General features: G+C 33.0%; 1 protein-coding gene across 1 annotated transcript in view; it reads right to left on the minus strand.

The window, feature by feature from the left end:
* Nucleotides 1-19,002, minus strand: part of LOC122269681 (neurotrimin-like) — a 340,405-nt gene that overhangs the window by 61,284 nt on the left and 260,119 nt on the right. The window contains exon 2 of the mRNA XM_071184496.1: nt 8,152-8,267. Coding sequence (XP_071040597.1) covers nt 8,152-8,267 — 116 coding nt within the window. The remainder of the gene's footprint in view (nt 1-8,151; nt 8,268-19,002) is intronic.

The following is a 19,002-nucleotide window of genomic DNA, read 5'->3' on the forward strand; positions in this document are numbered from 1 at the left end:
TTCTTTAAGATTTCAGATGTATACTTTTTAGAAATTTATGTAAAAAAAAATGTTTCCTTTCATTCTATAATTACTTAAAAAACTTTTTTAAATTCTTAAATATTTAAATTTTACTCTAATAAAAAAGTTATAACTTATTTACGAAGAAACAGAATAAACAAAAGGTAAATAACGAGTTCTATGAAATGATTACAATTTTAGTTTTTCAATTTGTTACATTTAATTAGATTCTTTACAAACATCAAAAAACAAATTCTTTTGCAAAAACTAATAAAAGTTTAATAATTAATTTTATATACAATTAATTATATTCTTCTCTTTGGATTCTTATATTTTATTCTAATGTTGAAGGAAATCATAATAAACATAATATAGGTAACAGCTTAATAATAGCAATGTGTATTTTTGAGGGAACTATTTGTATGCCACTTATTAAGCAAAATAAAGTAGAATTTCACGTGAAACTTTTTGAAATATTTGTAACAGCTAAGCGTCCAATAAATAAGCAAATATGCAGTAAGTTATAATGTAACTTGAATGATAAATATAAAATTTACATTTAAATAACATTCTTTTCCGAGCAAATAAAAATCATTAATAAATAATTATTTTTTATACATACATAAATTTTGTCATTATTGAAAAATATGAAAAACTTCTTTACTGTGTTATTAGTATGGGATAATGAAAAATTTTTTTTAAAGAAACGAAACGAACAAAAAAGTTGTGATAGCCTTATTGTAAAGTTGTGATGGCCCATTGGTCAAATGCTTTTTCTTTCTGGATTGACTCCGTTAAACTCCACAACATTTCAAATCATGGGTTGTAAAAACTGTCTCAATTGATGTTTGTCGTCGGATGGATTTTTATATCCTGCCTATGTACGTGTTTCAAGACGTCACAAAATACTTTTCTTTCTTCAGTATTCATATTTATATTAAAATCACCATCAAGCCAGTCATTATAAGTTAATTTAAAAAGAATATAAAAAAAGTGAAAATTATTATTATGTAAATACATTAAAAATGCCTGCAAGTGAAAATAAAAAGAAAAACAGCAGCGGTCACCATAGCAACGCATGCAATGACGACGCATGCGCACTGTTCACACAGTTGAAAAGTGTGTGGACGCCATCAGATAAAAACCAAGACACATTTTGCCAATGGGTAAAAAAAAAAAACATTTAATTTTATTTTTTTAAACTTCAAAAGAAACAAAATTAGATCAGGTTATCTGAAAATTGAAACATCTTAAATTGTTATGGAAATGTAATCTTGCGCAAAAATTTATTTTCAAGTGAATTTAAAATCATTTTTCAGAAGTTAAATTTACATGATTTGTAAATTTAACACCGTTTATTTTTTTTTTCAATGATATATGACTTATATTGATTGTTTTATTTTGAAAATTCCATTTTTAAAAAGCAGCTGTTTCATGAATTAATTTTTATCCCAAAACTAATTATACTACTTTCATAAGTAATACAGTAAAGCGGGTATTTTAAAATTAACGACCGTGAAATTTTTTTTTCTATATAAGTTTCAGGTATTAATGAACGTTGACAGTTTCTTCAATGCAAAGAAACCGGAAGTAATAACAGTTGACTTCTTCTCAAGGTTCAATCACTGACTTTAAATATTTGTCTCCCCCTCTCCCTCTCCGATGGAGCATGAAGACAGGAAGGGGAAGACACGTGATAAATTGACCGAGTCATCGGTGATTAATTCACAAAATGCAGATTTTTAAGAAGTTTTGTCGTAAAACGTAAAGGTGAAAAAAAATGCAAAGCAGAATAAGGAAAGATGATTAATTTCAGTTCTTTGCTGACACGTTTACTCAAAAGAATCACCGCAAAAGTGACGATAATTAGTGTTTTTAATTTAGAGAAATGCTCGAGTCTTAAGAAATTGTCTCTTCTGTTCAGGATCATGTCTATTTAATTATGATCAAACAACATTTGATTTAATCCTGAAAAGTATATTTTTTGTTTTATTTAAGTTTAAAGTCAGCAATGACTTACCATGTTTTCTTAGAAAAGTTAAAAACAAACTCAAATTTTTAGCAGTATGCTCGTCGTGTCATTTTATTTCTTTCATTGTTTGATGTGATTAAACCATAAAATAAAGAATTCTTCAGTCTCTTGAACCATTTGTGCTGAAATTTGAACAGTGAAGAATGAATGCATGAAGAATGAACGACGCATAAAGAATGGAGTTTGCTTTAATTACGGTATACAGTAGAACACAAGGGGATTAACCGCGAAGAGTACAATGTCAAAAATACAATTTCGAATAAATAAAAGGTGCATCAAAAGCAAAAATGAGTGACTAATTTTTTTTTATTTGTAACTCGCGATGGGTCATGGGTTAGAGCGTTCTCATTCCAATGAAGTGAACCGGGTTCGAATCCCAGTGATGGCTGGTCGACACAAATTCCGCTTCCGGTTTACACCTACCACAGTGCTGACGTGGAATATCCTCAGTGGTAGATGGATCATGGGTTAGAGTCCCCTTGCGATTAGGCTACTCGTGGGAGGTTCTCGTGATCTTCCTCCCCATGTAACACAAATGATTTAAAAAAAGTTAGTTCCATCAAAAAGTCCTTAACGAAGGCAAATTTCTCCTTAATACTTGATCCAGGTCTTCCCTTGTCTTCTGGATTGGGTTCAAAATTACAAGGCAAACCACGAAAATCTCTCACAGTTAGCTTGACAACAAGGGGACTCTAACTCATGATCCGTCTAACACTCTGGATATTTTGCGTCAGCACTGTAGTCAGTACGAGCTGGATGCGGTATCAGTATCAACCAGCTATCGTTGGGATTCAAACCTGGTTCTTCTAAATGGAAGGCGAACATTTTATCCCCTGAGCCATTTCCTGGCTCTATAGCACTATTAGAACAAAAAATAGAGAGAAAAAAAAATCAAAAAACAATTAAATTTACTGATTTTTTTTAATTGTTAACATTATCGTCCATGCCTGTGAAATAGATAAGTACCTCACTTATTTTTACTTTATATTTTAATATTTTCTGAGCATTTATACAAAAGTATTTTCTGAGCATTTATTGAAAAATCAATAAAATATTGTCAGTTGTAAGTATTGTTTGAAATGAGTCATCTCTAAAAATGAAATATCTGACCTTACCTTCTTTTTTTTTACTTTCTTATTTAGGTCCTACATTTTTTTTTAGATAAACAGAAATCGTTGAATTTAAAAATAATCCTTTTCTAAGATTAAGAAGTACTCGCTTCAATTTGGCCCCGAATGTCAGAGAACTCAGAGGGAATAGTTTTGTGACTATTTAAAATGAGTTAATCAAGAATTTTATGATGAAATTCCTGGAAGGGGAAAAGCTAACAATTAATGGAGCGAATATTCGAAAATGGGTAAAGTGTGACCCTTTACAGAAGGAATTTTGACTGCAACTGCATAGTGATCCCAAACAGTCTCTCTGAAGAGGTTAGGGGCGGAAGAGGAGGGAGGATTTAGAAAATAATTAAGTTCTCCGTTAGAAAATTCAAATCGATACAAAGCAGATTAAAATTCACCAGACTCTTAAAAGAACAATTCCAAGAAGTCTTTTCGGATATCTAAATTGTTTCATTCTCTCTCGAAGTGTCGCTGCTAATAAGCGGAAGAAAAATATTTATCAGAGGAAAAGTTCTTTAACTGAAAACCTATAAACAAAGTGTTTTAATTGGGACAATAATTACAGGCAAATATTTTTCAAAGTTATGTCTTACTCTGACTGATTACGCAATTCTACATCGAACAAATGTATACCACAAATGTCACGTGATACGATACCCCAATTAAAACTTTATACAGAGTTTTTATATTTTATTTTATAATTGTCGTTGAACAGCCGGCCCAATTTTGGGTTTACAACTACTAAGGTTCAACTCTGTAGCCTTGTAATTTTGAATCCAGTCAAGAAGACAAGGAAATTCCTGGATCACTACCCCCAGAGGTATTGATTTGTTATGGGAACATGGAGGACTTTGCGACTCAACAGCTTAGACGTGCATCAGTCACCATTTACTATACTTCGGTCAGCCGGGATCGGACCCACGAACTCCTGGACATGGGTCCAGTGCCCTACAAATCTCGGCCTTTACACAGAGTTTGAAATCAGTGAAGCGTTTAATTGTTAGAAACGTTTTTGTGACTAAACTGCACTTAACTCTAAATGTACATTTTACAGTTTTATGCGCACAAGGTTTAAAACTCAGAAAAAAATCAGTAAAAAACATATCTAAGTTGAGGTCTCAGCTTCCAACTCACTTAACTCTTCAACCATTAGGACTCTGCTTCTACTATTTCTTAATTTTTTTTTGCGTAACTACCACTACAACTATTAAACGTCAATTCAGTAGTATATAAGACATGCTAACTCGATTTAATCTTGAGGTACCATTTGATAGATGAAATTTCACATTGTCGAAAGCCCTTTCCTCACATTGGTGACCTGCGGACTCTCTTGCATCGAATGTAACGCCCACTTCGATAGATTGTCCACATTGAACAGTTGACTTTGTTATTTATGATTACGTCATCGTCCTTATTGCGCTCTTGCTTCTCAATCTGAACGTGCAATGGAATTCTGCACTAATAGCAACACAGGAGAAATCATACACACAACCGTGAATTTAATACAGCTCTCAGGACAAACTCTCAAAACGCGGTGAACTTAATACAGCTCTCACCACAAGCGCTCGGAATCCGGTGAACTTAATACAAATCCTCCGGTTTTTTACAAGTTCGGAAACTAGTGGTATCTGTTCATCGAATCAATCATAGATAAAACTCTGGTGGGGGGGAGTATTGTGTCGTAACTACCATTAAAATTTATCATACATCAATTCACTAGTATATGAGACAAGCAAAATCGATTCAAACTTAAGGTGCCTGCTGATAGATGAAGGTTTGTACAGTCGGAAGCATAAGCGCTCAAAATACAATTGAACTTGATACAAATAAAAACTTTTTCCACACGGTTTCTTGAAAATTAAATTAAGTAAATAGAAGATATTTAATTAAAGGATTCCAAAATGCTTTCCGGTAAAAACTTAGATTTTGTTTCCGATTCTATACTTGGATAAAATTTAAAAGTAATCATTTTGCTCGATTATCATCGCAATCTGATCTATAATTTTCGTTTTTAGAGTAAAGTTAATGTAAAGAAAAACATTGCAGTAAAATATTTTAACCCAAGAGATTATTTAGTAATAATGAGACAAGTCATTTTCTGAAAATATTTCAGAAATTCTTATTAATTGTTTTAATTGCATATTTTGAATGGCCACTGTTTTAAACGAAGCTCATAATGAAAGTTAATTAAACTTATTTACTGTTTAGTAATTGTGTAATGGTTAACAAGTTTAGATACCAATTTGAATTGGCATATCATAAAATGTAAGAAACATTGCATGTTGTTTTAGAATTTGGAATAATGTCCAAAATCTAAAACTAACAACAGCTGAAAATACCAAGAAAAGATAAATAATTTTTTTTCTAATGGCAGCCACTGAACTTTTACGTTCCTCGCCTGGAAAGATGCCGGTAGTATTATTCATCTAACATTACTCAGTGGGCACCTGTGAACCTAAGTCACAGAGGCGAGCAACGTTACCCGCGCCACACTTCCCCGGATGACCGTTTATAGGGTGGGCCACATTCACTCATAACACAATCGAGAACAACACACAGACAGAAACACCCATGCTCTGAGCGGAATTCGAACCCGCAGCTATTGGCTTCGCAGTCAGGCACGCTAACCGCTCGACTATCTGACCGGCAGATAAATATTACAAGTAATATTTAATTAAAATTAAATAGCCTTTTTTTTATAATTAACTTAAAAGTATAATTTTGTAAAGTATCTATTTTACAAGTAAACAATGCCTTAATAACTTTTATTAATCTTATGTAGATGGCAGCACATCGTATTCTTCTTGTGAGGAAACTGTATTTATTTTACCAATTCCACGTGATTTATTTCACCAATGAGAATGCATCACCTCCATCTGATTTTTATGTATATAGACGATATAAGAACTGAATTGAAAAGGAATCCTCGGAGATATAGGCTCACACAAGATATAGGCGTCACACAACACAAGATATAGAATATCAATATCAAAAGAAACATATGCGGTATTCATAGAGATTTCTGAACCCTGAAGGGAACACCGGTATGTAAAAATATTTCAAAGTCATTGTCAAAGTATAATAAAGGGAGACGGTACCTTAAATTTCTGGAAGGTTCGGGAAGTAAAGTTTAAGAACATTATAAAATTCTACTGCGCCTCCCAAATATTTTTTCTAAATACAAGCAGAAACTCAAGCTTTTTCTTCTTCTTTTCTTTAAAAAGAAAAATAAATAAATAAAAAAAATATTTATAGCGTTTGAATTGAAGTGATATGATATATTTTTTGAAAGAATTATTTTTGATTTAAAAAATGTACAATTATGTAAGTCGTTGATAAGCTTTATCTTTGACATCAAAGACAATTTCTCAAGCTCAAGAAGTTGTTCAATTTCATAGTTTAAAGGAAGTTCTTGGGTGAAAAGACATTAGTTGATAAAATTCCTTTGAATTATAAAAATAAGGTTTGAAGTTTGTAACAACAAACACAAGAAATAACAAATTGCTTGGCAATTATTTTAATGAATTAATTAATAACTATTACTTTAATTAAATGTGTTAGTTTTATGCACGTATATTTTAAAACAAATATGTTATTAAATGTATTTTTTGAAATATTGTAACATTGTATTGGAGATTTAATCTTTCTTCAATTTCGATTATAATTGTAATTTCAACTACATTTTAAGCGCTTTTGTATCACAGGTTCGAGGTTCTATCCTCGGAGTAGGCAAAGCTGATTCAGCTATTCTTTCCTTTAATAGGTTTATAACCCGAGTACCAAACACTGGGGAATTTAGCCCATCATAGCCTGACTCGCCTCTTAACTTTTATCAATTGTTAGGAGTAACATCCCAAAGAAGCTAATCAGCCTCACAAGAATGACACTCAAAAGAGTTTCGTGCAGAATAAAAATCTCGTCAAGTCTCTCTGAACCATTCTTCACCGAAAAAGGCCTGAGACAGGGTGATTTCCTTTCTTGCCTGCTATTTAACATAGCTTTGGAAAAGGCGATTAGAGACTCTGGTATCAACACAAATGGAACAATCTTAGAAAGAACTGTCCAACTACTCGCTTTTGCAGACAAAACCAAGTTTTTCATCGCAACAAATTAAACTCCTGATCGATATCCTCTGGAGATAATGACTTACTCTTTTGAAACGGGTAACCAGTTCAAGTACTTAGGAACCTTGATCTCTAGCCACAACAACCTGAAAATAGAAGTAAATAACAGAGTTTTCATTAACAGAATTTTCTACGGCCTCAGAAACCAACTCAAATCCAAGTTCATCAGTGTGAAGACAAAGTTAAACATCTACAAAACTTTAATCAGGCCTATAGTTACGTATGGAAGTGAGTGCTAGACCCTAAACAAAACAGGAGGAAAAACTGCTAATTTTTGAAAGACAAATTTTGAGGAAAATCTTTGGATCTCTTCTAGAGAATAACGTGAGGAGAATTCTTTACAACCACGAAATTTACAAAAGATATGACAAATTCGGTGGGACCGACATTGTGAGGACTATGTGGCAGGGCCACCTCTTCAGAAATTCTGATGCCGTCCCTGCCAAAAAAGTGACTTTTTCCACAATTGAAGGGACGAGACGTAGGGGACAACCACCTACAAGATGGATAGACGACGTTGAAAAGGACCTCAAGCTATAAGTCAACCGATGGCGGGCCGTCGCACCGGACAGAGCCAGATGGAGGAAAATCTGCGAGTCAGCCTTGGCCTGTGAAAGGTTGCTGCGCTTATGAAGAAGAAGGAGTAATATAGTTGTAAATATTATAAATATTGTTTGCTATTGTTTATTTACTATTGTTATTATTATATTTTAGAAATGAACATTTCATTCATTCTTAAGTTTTATGCTATGATTTGATAAATTAAAGTAATAGAATGAGTTTATTTCATTATCTGCGTCAAATAGTGTGGTGCAATAAAATAAAATTCCTTAAAAGAAAGAAATCATATTAACTGAAAGAAAATGAAATATACCTTGTAATCTCCGAGACCATCTACAACGCAAGGCAGTGTAACATCTCGTCCAGCGGCAATTGTGACATTGGGTATGACGTCAGCGAATTGAGGCTCTGGACCTGTAGGTTTAGGACCTGCAAAACAGCTTTGATTAGATACTCGTATTAAAACATATCCAGATACAATTTTGCTGGTCATCCAGATAAAAAAAAAGAGTATTAATTGGTGATAACTACATTTAAAGTTGTTGAAACACACTCTAAAAGTTGCGGTGCAATACCCTCGCGAATTTGATTCTGGATAAACCAAAAATATGTGAGAATGACAACTTATTTCGAGTTAACACCAACTAGAGCTTGAATAAACAATTTAAAGGGTATATTTAAACCTAAACGCCTTTAAGTGGGTAAAGATTACGCCAAGCTCACGTGCTTTTAAACAATAAATGAGTTATTTTCGCTTCCGTAAACACCAACATTGGCGAACTTTTGATAACGTCAGTAGTTCGCATATATCGAGTAAGAACAACACCTCTTAGAAGAGAGAAGGCCTCATCACTCATCAATTTCAGTAGTCAAACGTAAGAAACAGAAATTGCACAGAAGAGAAAAATAAGAAAGATGTCATTAAGTTCAGGTTACTATCATAACGTTTGGACTACTAAAGGATCAAATTTCTTGTTTATGATGCTTTCTCTCTTCTAGGAGCTAAGAGTTGGCGTGAGTTTATTTTTTTCATGCCGCTAAACAATGTATATTTTATTTTATATTATAACCGCCGTTGAACAGCCGATCCAATTTGCATGGGTTTATGACTACTAATGTTCAACTCCGCAGCCTTGTAATTTTGAACCAATCCAGAAGACAAGGAAACTCTTGGGTCAGTATCCCCAGAGGTATTGATTTGTTATGGGAACGTGGAAGACTTTGCGACTCGACAGATTTAACGTGCATCAGTCACCATTTACTACACGGAAAGTCTTCGGCCGTCAGGGATCAAACCCAGCGAATTCTTGAACATGGGTTCAGTGCCCTACCAACCAGGCTATCACGACCCCTAAAAACTGTATATTGAATTAAAAGCTCGCAGTTAAAATTTGCAAAGTATTAAATATAAAAATTTCAACGAATAAATTAATGTCAAATCAGATATAACAAATATTTCTGACATTCACCAAAGCGGCTATGTTATAGTTGACATTCACCAGTGAAAGTCGACATTCTCTTGATTTCGAGCATATATATATCTTAAAAATATTCGTACTATATTTTCTATAATAATTTCTAAAGGAAAAAGTGTGAGTTTGCAAAAAACGAAGCTGCTTACATTCGTGTAAATTGCGAGTACAATTCACACAAAAAAGAAGATGTTAGCAAATGTGTTTGTGATTCGAAATAGCGAATTGAAGAAGCTTTCGAAAACAAAAACTTCGTCATGTATGAACAGATGGCGCTGTGACAAAAATGTGACGCTGTAAGTAGGAAATATGCCTCATCTTAAACTGAGTGTTCGTAACCAATGGCAACGTCGACAACTGAGCACACTCCATTAAAGCAGAGCTTTCGCTTACACAAATCATAACCTTCTTTTTATATAACTCAACGCATCCATTACCGAGAGCACAGCGGGCAACTCAACTCTATCGATATCAAGAGATGTCAGAAAAAGAAATTAATTGTTGAGAGAATAGAATTATCCACACACCCCACTTTCTAGTTTAAAAACAGCACAAGGAACAATTTTCTTCCCAAGTGATTATTACGAGATCATTTCATCAAATAATCCTGTTTAAAGGTTATTTGAATAATGCTTAAATATGATAAATGGCTTATTCATCTCCCCCCCCCCTAACTTATGCATCTTTTTAAAGTTTTATTTTTTCAAGGTAGGGCCTGTTAACACGGATTTGATTTAATGATGTAGTGTGACATTTTATTGAAAGTATTTTTTTCCGAGAGGGATTTATTTTAAAGCACACATTTTTGGAATTCTAAGGAAGCTATTTAAAACATAAAAATGGCCGGATTCAAATTATAATAAGGATGCAATATATTTTTCGATTAGTATATCTTGAAAAAATTGCTAAGCCAGATACTTTTTTATTATCGGCGCATCTGGTTACTGGTAATATGGTTTTCAGTAATCTACTATATCTTGCTATATATAAAAATCTAATGATGGCTGTAGCAGTTTTCCAACGTTGTCCGTGCATTTTTATTGGTTGAGAAATCACGTGGTGGGATGCAGATTTTAATCATTCATTTCCATATTGATTTGGTTGTCATCGGCATGAAATTAATAAAAGTCATAAACGTATTACTTTTCTGTAAATATTTTTGTTTCCCTAATTTAATGTTATTTTCCTGATCTGCAATTATTACGCTTTTAATTCGAGAGTTATAGACTAAGAAAATTCCTGGTTTTATTTTTATTATTATGTAATTCTGCGCTACATTTTAAGATGAAGTTATTTAGAAAGGTGGTCCAATCTTATTAACCGTTTTACAATTATTATTTTTGTGCAAATAACATTAATATACTGCTATAAATTACAGTTAAAGAGATCTGTTAAATAAGCGTTTCCCAAATTTATGACTTTTGTATACCCTTTCTAAATTTTTCGTAACGCTGTGTACCACTAATCAAAAAATGAATGTACTTTTTTTAAAATATGTTTATTTTTACTGTAAAAAAATTGCACGAAAGTTAAAACTCACAACTGGCTGTTGACATCACTAATTATTAACTGTTAACTCTGCAAAAAATAGTCAATAGAAAAATGCATAATCGTAAATTTTCATGGCTAGCTTTGTTTTTAAAATTTTGTTTTTGAAATTTTCGTTGGTTACAAGATCTTTCACATAAGAACGCGCACCCCCGCTAAACTGTTCCCGTACTCTTAGGGGCGCGCGTACCACACTTTGGGAAACACTGTGTTAAATGATTGAGAGCTTAACGATCAGCTTCATGCACACTGAGATGAGAGCAAAAATAGTGTTTAATATATCCGCCCGTTTAGCAACCGAAAATATTAAATTACGGTTGCAAACTCAAAAAATTTTTTGAATATAAACATTATTTAAAAAAAAAATTATTACGTAGAAAAATTACTTTTGCTCATATCTAAATATTTTTAATATTAATCTATTATATATAATTCTCTTACGTGGCTCCCAAATTTTGGCTGTATTTCTTTTCCGCCGGTGGCAACGTTTGCTTTGTTTTGAAAACACCAAAGCATTCTGCCTTTTAATGATGTGTTTCTGATATAATATATATAATTCTCTTACGTGGTTCCCAAATTTTGGCTGAAGTACTTTGTATAACTAAATAAGATTCTTTTCACAAAAGTTAAATATTTACTTTATTTTCTTCATTCATAGAGAAAACAGTTGGCACAGAATTCTGTTAGGTTAAAAAACTAAATTCTAAAAGAAATAAAAATAATTCTAAAAGAAATAAAAATAAACAACTTAAAAAATAAAAATGCTGTTGCCAGCCTTAGATTTTTTTGAAAGTTAACTTAGCAACATAAATCAAAATGACATAGAAGCGCAACTAGATCAAAATTATGATACCCGAGCGCTTGACGTAACAAATCCTTCAATTCTAAAAGTGTTGTATCGCCAAATGCCCAAATTAACAATTATGTAACAAAAGTGTAACTTAAGAAATTCGATAAAATGTTTTAAATAAGCAACCTACTTCTACAGCTGCTTCTTGAAGAACTTTGCTCATTGATTAAAAATATTGTTTTAATTTTACAGTACTAACTTTACTTCTACTTTCATTATTTGTGTTTCAACTTAACAATACTATCTTAAATTATACTTTAGAATTGCCTCGGAGAAATTTGAATTGTTTGCAATGACTTAAACAAAAAGTTTTATTTTAACTGACAAATACTATATTATAATTTTAACTTTTTCTATGACTATACTCATTTTCTNGATTTGGTTGTCATCGGCATGAAATTAATAAAAGTCATAAACGTATGATTTTTCTGTAAATATTTTTGTTTTCCTAATTTAATGTTATTTTCCTGTACTGCTATTATTACGCTTTTAATCCGAGAGTTAAAAACTAAGAAAATTCTTGGTTTTATCATTATTATTATTTAGTTCTGCTCTACATTTTAAGATGAAGTTATTTAGAAAGGTGGTCTAATCTTATTAACCGCTCTACAATGATTATTTTTGTGCAAGTAACATTAATATACTGTTATAAATTACAGTTAAAGAGATCTGTTAAATCAGTGTTTCCTAAACTTATGACTTTTGTGTACCCTTTCTAAATTTTTCGTAACGCTGTGCACCACTAATTAAAAAATGAATGTACTTTTTTAAAAATATGTTTATTTTTACTATAAAAAAATTGCACGAAAGTTAAAACTCACAACTGGCTGTTGACATCACTAATTATTAACTGTTAACTCTGCAAAAAATAGTCAATAGAAAAATGCATAATCGTAAATTTTCATGGCTAGCTTTGTTTTTAAAATTTTCGTTGGTTACAAGATCTTTCACATAAGAACGCGCACCCCCGCTAAACTGTTCCCGTACTCTTAGGGGCGCGCGTATCACACTTTGGGAAACACTGTGTTAAATGATTGAGAACTTAACGATCAGCTTCATGCACACTGAGATGAGAGCAAAAATAGTATTTAATATATCCGCCCGTTTAGCAACCGAAAATATTAAATTACGGTTGCAAACTTATAAAATTTTTGAATATAAATATTATTTTAAAAAAATTATTAAGTAAAAAAATTACTTTTGCTCATATCTAAATATTTTTAATATTGATAGATTAATATTAATAGATAAATATTAATAGAAAGGATTGTCATATTTGAGCGAGGGAAATGAAGGCACAAGCAAACAGAATTCCTTTTGTTACATATATATTAAATGAATTATTTTAACTTTAGTAGACAAACTATTTTTTGCCAAGAAACGACAGTTATTGCGAAGCAATCATCGGAGTTGGTGAGCCGCAGCCAAGCCCCCTGTTATTTTTATATAACTCGTCATAAATGAAGGCGCGCATTGAGAAAATGTTCTTAAGTTTAAGCACATGAATAAGAAGTTAACACAAATGCTTACGAAAGGATTGCCATCTATACTTATTGAGATGTAAGTACGAGACTTTGCTAATTAAAGGTAAACTATCGATTATCTTCCGCTTTGATACATCAATTCGAAGAAGGACTAGACATCTAAGATTAGCTAGATCCAGAGAAGACATCCAGGGTTACGGCGGGATTCGAACCCGCTACCTCCGAGCTTTGCACAGCATTTGGGGGGTGATACCGCTCGGCCTGGGAGAACCCCTACGGTTTGTTTAAAATGGCAGTTTATTTTAATGGTTAGGTGACGGTAGATTCAACAAAGAGATGCTGTCGAGCATTGTGAAGATACTGACCTAGGAAATGATCGAGCAAAGGTGTCTGTTTTAAACATTTTATTGAGTAGTGGGATTTATTTATTATTATACAAGTGTCAGTTTCTTTATAAATACAAAGAATAGTCCAAAAATTATTTTACAATTTGAGAGAAAGTTCTCAAGTTTGAGGGAGATTGCAAAAAATATGCTTCCAGCGTTATCGCAGGATAAGATCCTAGAATATCCACAGCTTAAGAGAATAGAAATATCAAGGAAGGCTCCTGGGATTTATTTTTACTTATATATTGATACATCCTAGGATTTATTGCGAGTAATACAATCATATTGGAACTTTCGTTGATGAGGGATATTGTTCTGACTTGAGATTTGCTTTGTTTCAAATTAATTTATTTCACAACACACAGAATAATAAAGCTATTTACATAATATATTATTTATGAGTTTGTTGGAAGCATAAACGTACATTATTAAGATGAAAATCGTATAAAATTCCTTTAAAACGTAACCCTAATTCTTGAATCGTAGGTTCTCTTACTTAATATTATAAAACATAAAAAAGAATATAAAATATGATTGCCAGATTCACAAACTCAAAATATAACGTAATACAAAATTAACTAAAAAAAAAACATGACGAAAATGATAAACTTAACGTGAGTGGCAACAGATATTGTCCTTTCACCAAACGATGAGAAGCGCAGAAGTAGAGGGTTCAATATCTTTGTGCTGTCATTCTCCTTTCTGTATTAATCTGTTCTTCAATTTAACCAGAGACAAGACATTATTTGTATTAATTACACGAGCTTGCATATGTTTCTAAACCAAATTTAATGTCTATCTTTATGCATCCAGGATTACGTCTGGATTTGAGTACATCACTTCTATTTTACATAGAGTTTGGCGGAAAGCTTGGCCACGATGGCCACGTAGTCTCGTCTTTCTACCTGCTAGGTCTCTGTCAAATGAATAATATAAAAATTAAGCGTGACAAATCCAAGTATTTATTTATCTTTCTATCTTTACACATTCACATGAAGGCCTGTGTGCTTGTAAGTTGAAAAACAAATAGCTCAAGTTAGAGAAGAGCATTAAAGAGAAACATCTAGCGTAGCGTGAAGTTATCCGATTCGAATTCTGCCGTCTGCATACATCTTTATGAAGTATACACCATCTGTTCTTTGACTTGACGAAAGCTTATAAAGCAGAATAAGCCTTGAGCCTGCAAATGCACGCATAATAGTAATAATAATAAAAGATTGTGAGATTCAAACCAGCTACCTTTACACTTCCATTTTAGGATGTGAGAACAGCCCAAAACCTTACAAAAATATAAGGTGCTTTTGAGGTTGTTTCGAAGTTGATAGATGTAAAAAATATACCTGATGTAGAAAATGAGGTTATGCTTTGCCCCCAAAATAACCTCATTAATAAACCTGAATTTCAACCCCATTTACACCTTACAAAATCAGGTAGGTTGGTGGGTACTTTATCTTCGTCGCAGTAAAGCTGCACAATGGGCTATTGGCGACGGTCTGGGAAACATCCCTGAAGATGATCAGAAGACATGCCATCGCAATTTTGATCCTCTGCAGAGGGGACGGCTCCTCTGCTTTGGTAGCCCGACAACCCGCGTGCGAAGTCGAGCACTTCACGGTAAAACAGTTTAACGGGGACCTATATCGCGCACCATTGGTCCCTTTGCAGGCTAATCAAAGTGATCACCCATCTGCACACTGACCGCAGCCAGTGATGCTTGACTTCAGTGTTCTATTGGGAACCGTGCCTTGATGATCAGTCCGCTGCTGGAGCTTGGTGTAATCTTCCTCAATTTTTAATGTAAAAATTTAACACCACACTTAAAAAAGCTCGATTATGTACTAACTTGAAATAGTACACAATTTCAGCACCAGATTCGAATAGGTATTACACAACAGATTTTACCGTGTATAAAAGGATTTTATAATATATAATTTCCACCCTCTTCTGTTCTGTTAAGCCTGATTGGAATTCCTCTTAATGTTATTTCTGTGCTATGTGTTGGTTTATTTAAAAACTAATTTCATTTCAGGAATTAGCGTGGCAAATCCTGAACTAACTGTTCTAACCTAGTATTGTATCGTGAATATAGCTTTATTGATTCCTATTGTGAATCACAACATCCTATTGTGAATCACAACATATTGTCATTGTGAATTTTTAGTGTTAGTGAACAGGAAAGAGGGGGGGGGGCAGCAACTTAAGCCAAACGTAGTAAACGGTAACATTCCATCATTGTTTCACTTCAGAAGAAAACAAGGAATTAACTGTGGTGTTTCACTATTAGTGTAAAATAATTACCAACTTTTTTGCTGTTAAGCATCTTAAGGATCATGATCACATAAACGCGATCCCGATATTCTCTCTTAGCCCCTGTCACTAAATACAATAAGAGCCGTTTGACTTCAGCTGCCCAAGATCATGTTAACGTGATCTCAATTCGGTACTCTCGTATTGGTTATGTATGCGTACTCTTTAGTACGTACTTTTCTGAGCTTAGGTGCCTGTGGAAGCACTTTTCCCTCTACCCGAAGAGGTTGGAAGCACAAATAATGCTAATTAATCATATAAATTGTGAAATAGTTAGCTTTCTAAAACGATGATATCTATATTTGTTAATTTTATAGCCATCGTTCAACAGCCGACCCAATTAAGGGTTTACGACTACTAATGTTCAACTCCATGTAGCCTTATAATTTTGAACTTAATCTAGAAAACAAGGGAGCTCCTGGATCAAGTACTGAGAGAAATTTGCCTTAGTGGAGTACTTTCTGATGGAACAAACCCGCATTTGTGTTACATGGAGAGGAAAACCATGAAAACCTCCCATGTTTAGCCTGACGCCAAAGGTACTCTAACCCATGATCCACCTACTATTGAGGATATTTTACGTCAGCATTGAGGTCGTTTTGTGCCTGGTGCGGAATTCGTATCGACCAGCCATCGCTGGTGTTCGAACCTGGTTCATCTCATTGGAAGGCGCACGCTCCATCCCCTGAGCCACCACGACTCTATGTTTGTTAATTGTTTGATAAAGCGTTTGCTTAGCGTTTTGATAAAACTGATATAATTTTGAATCGAAGGAAGAAAATGAAGTTTGAAAGAAACTTCGTCTAATGTGGTCATCAATTATCAATTTCGCTTTCTTCATCTTTCGTATCCCTGATATGGACAATTTTTGAAGCTGATTGTCTTAACTCTCTAATTCATATGATATAGGGACTCTAGATTATTGATAAATTATGAATTGAATATTTCTGTTCAGTATTAATACAAAAATTGATTAACTTCCTAATATTTATTTGATAATATTATTACATCTCCGTTTTTAAACATAGGTTTTATAAGACCAGTACACTCTCGATTATCCGTGCTCATTCCGGAGTCACACGAAAAATATAAAGAGAAACATTTTAAAGATTAAAAAAAATTGTATTCATGAAGTTATAACACTACCAAATTTTTGGAAGCAATATTCGTTAGTGGATTGAAGTATATCGAATATCAGCAGCATGGTCAAAGGTAAAATCGTCTACTTTATCACGATCTAGGAGAAAGATAATATCGCTTGATGAGCAATCTTCTTCAGATGTTCAAGAAAAATATGATAACAGTATTCTCGAACAAGCAAAAGAAATATGAGGTTTCGAAATTCTTGACGAAGAATATTTTGAAGATTGGTTTCAAAGTGATGCATGTGAGACTGACTTCCATATTTGACAGGTGAAGACATCGTTATGTTGTTAAATCAAATTGTGATGATAGTAACTGATGCAGAAGATGTAGCAAATGAGGGAAATACAATTTCTATTTCTGCTGCTCTGTGGAAATTTTATTAGATTATATGGGTACGGTGACATTACTGCGGTTCGTAAAACATGTGTAAAACATATGACGAAGACGCATTACACAATTTTTTAAAAGGAAAATTCCTAGTCTGATGTTATACAGCATGCAAATGTCAGTTATTTTTATACTTTTTGTACTGATATTGATTTTTTCTCTAATTAAAAGAGTTTTCGGATTATCCGTGTTTTTCGATTCTCCGTGCTCCCTGTCCCGGTGATTAACCCGGATAATCGGGAGTGCACTATACTTTATAAAGAAGATTCTGTAAGAGAAATAAGCCTACAAATTTTTAACTGCATTGAAATTTTGAATGCTTGGTTTCAAAAAACTACAAACTTTTTACTGTCTTAAATAACATTTAATTTTTTCCTTACATTTAATTCGTATAGCTAAAAATGTGTTCATAATAATATTTAAGTAAAATTTTTTATTTCATTTTAACCACGTTTCGAAAATTTGAAATTATGTTTTATTCAAAAACGGTGGACGCAACATGAGATGAAGACGTTTCTGTTCGAATCGGAATTGAATCTAAACTGTTTTCTGTTAACCTTTAAAGCGAATTAATTGGGGCTGATGGGAACAAATTATCCGTAAACATCGAGAAACGTAATCGTTCTTAATCTTTCGTATCCATAAAATGTCAGACCGGAGGATGATGGATGAGGTGTATTGCTGCTGATAGCGAAACCTCATTAGAGTCATCTTTCGGGCTCCATTAAATAAACCTAGATGCATCTCAGGTTAAGTTGTCAAAAATGATCACCGCGGTTATGAATAAGTTAGTATCAAGTCAGGTCTCTCATCGATTTGAGCAATTGAACAGGACACGATTACGTATTTCTCGTTTTATATTGCATGTTGCGTAAAAATCGAAAAAAAAAAAACAAAAAGAAACTCTGAATTCATTTTAAATAAAAAATGAATCTGAGGAGAACACTTGTAACGACTATGTCAACCTTCATCTATCAAAAGGTATCTAATGATGGAATCAAGTCAACATGTCTTATATACTAGTGAATTGGTATTTAATGCTGATAGGGGTAGTTACGCCACATTAATCTCTTTCCAGAATTTTATCTGTGATAGAATTCAATGAACAAATACCACTAGTTGATTTATGCTGTTTTTTTTCTTTCTTTTATTTATTTTTTTAAATTAATTTTTTTATATCATTTTGCTCATTATTTTTTCTTCATTTTGTTTATAGCATTTCGCTCATAATTTTTTTTTCACCTTTTGTTTATTGACCACGGGAGACTTTATTTACTTCGTCGGGTTTTTTTGAAATTATACTTCTTATGCGACTTCCAACAAAGTTGCGTTAAACGTTTAACGCTAAATTTTTATTGGCCGGGAAATCACGTGGTAGGATCCAGTTCACCATCATTCATTTCCATATTGTTTTGGTTCTCACTAGCATAAAAATAATAAAAGTCATACAAGTATTCGCGATCGCAACGCTCGAGTACGCCGTCTAGCGGGAGCGTGTAAATATCAGACATTAATTTATCACGTTTTCATTTAGTTCCATCAAAGTCATTGACTGAAATAATTTGAAAAATGCATCAGCAAATA

The sequence above is a fragment of the Parasteatoda tepidariorum genome, chromosome 8 (assembly GCF_043381705.1).
Source record: "Parasteatoda tepidariorum isolate YZ-2023 chromosome 8, CAS_Ptep_4.0, whole genome shotgun sequence".
Lineage (NCBI taxonomy): Eukaryota > Metazoa > Arthropoda > Arachnida > Araneae > Theridiidae > Parasteatoda > Parasteatoda tepidariorum.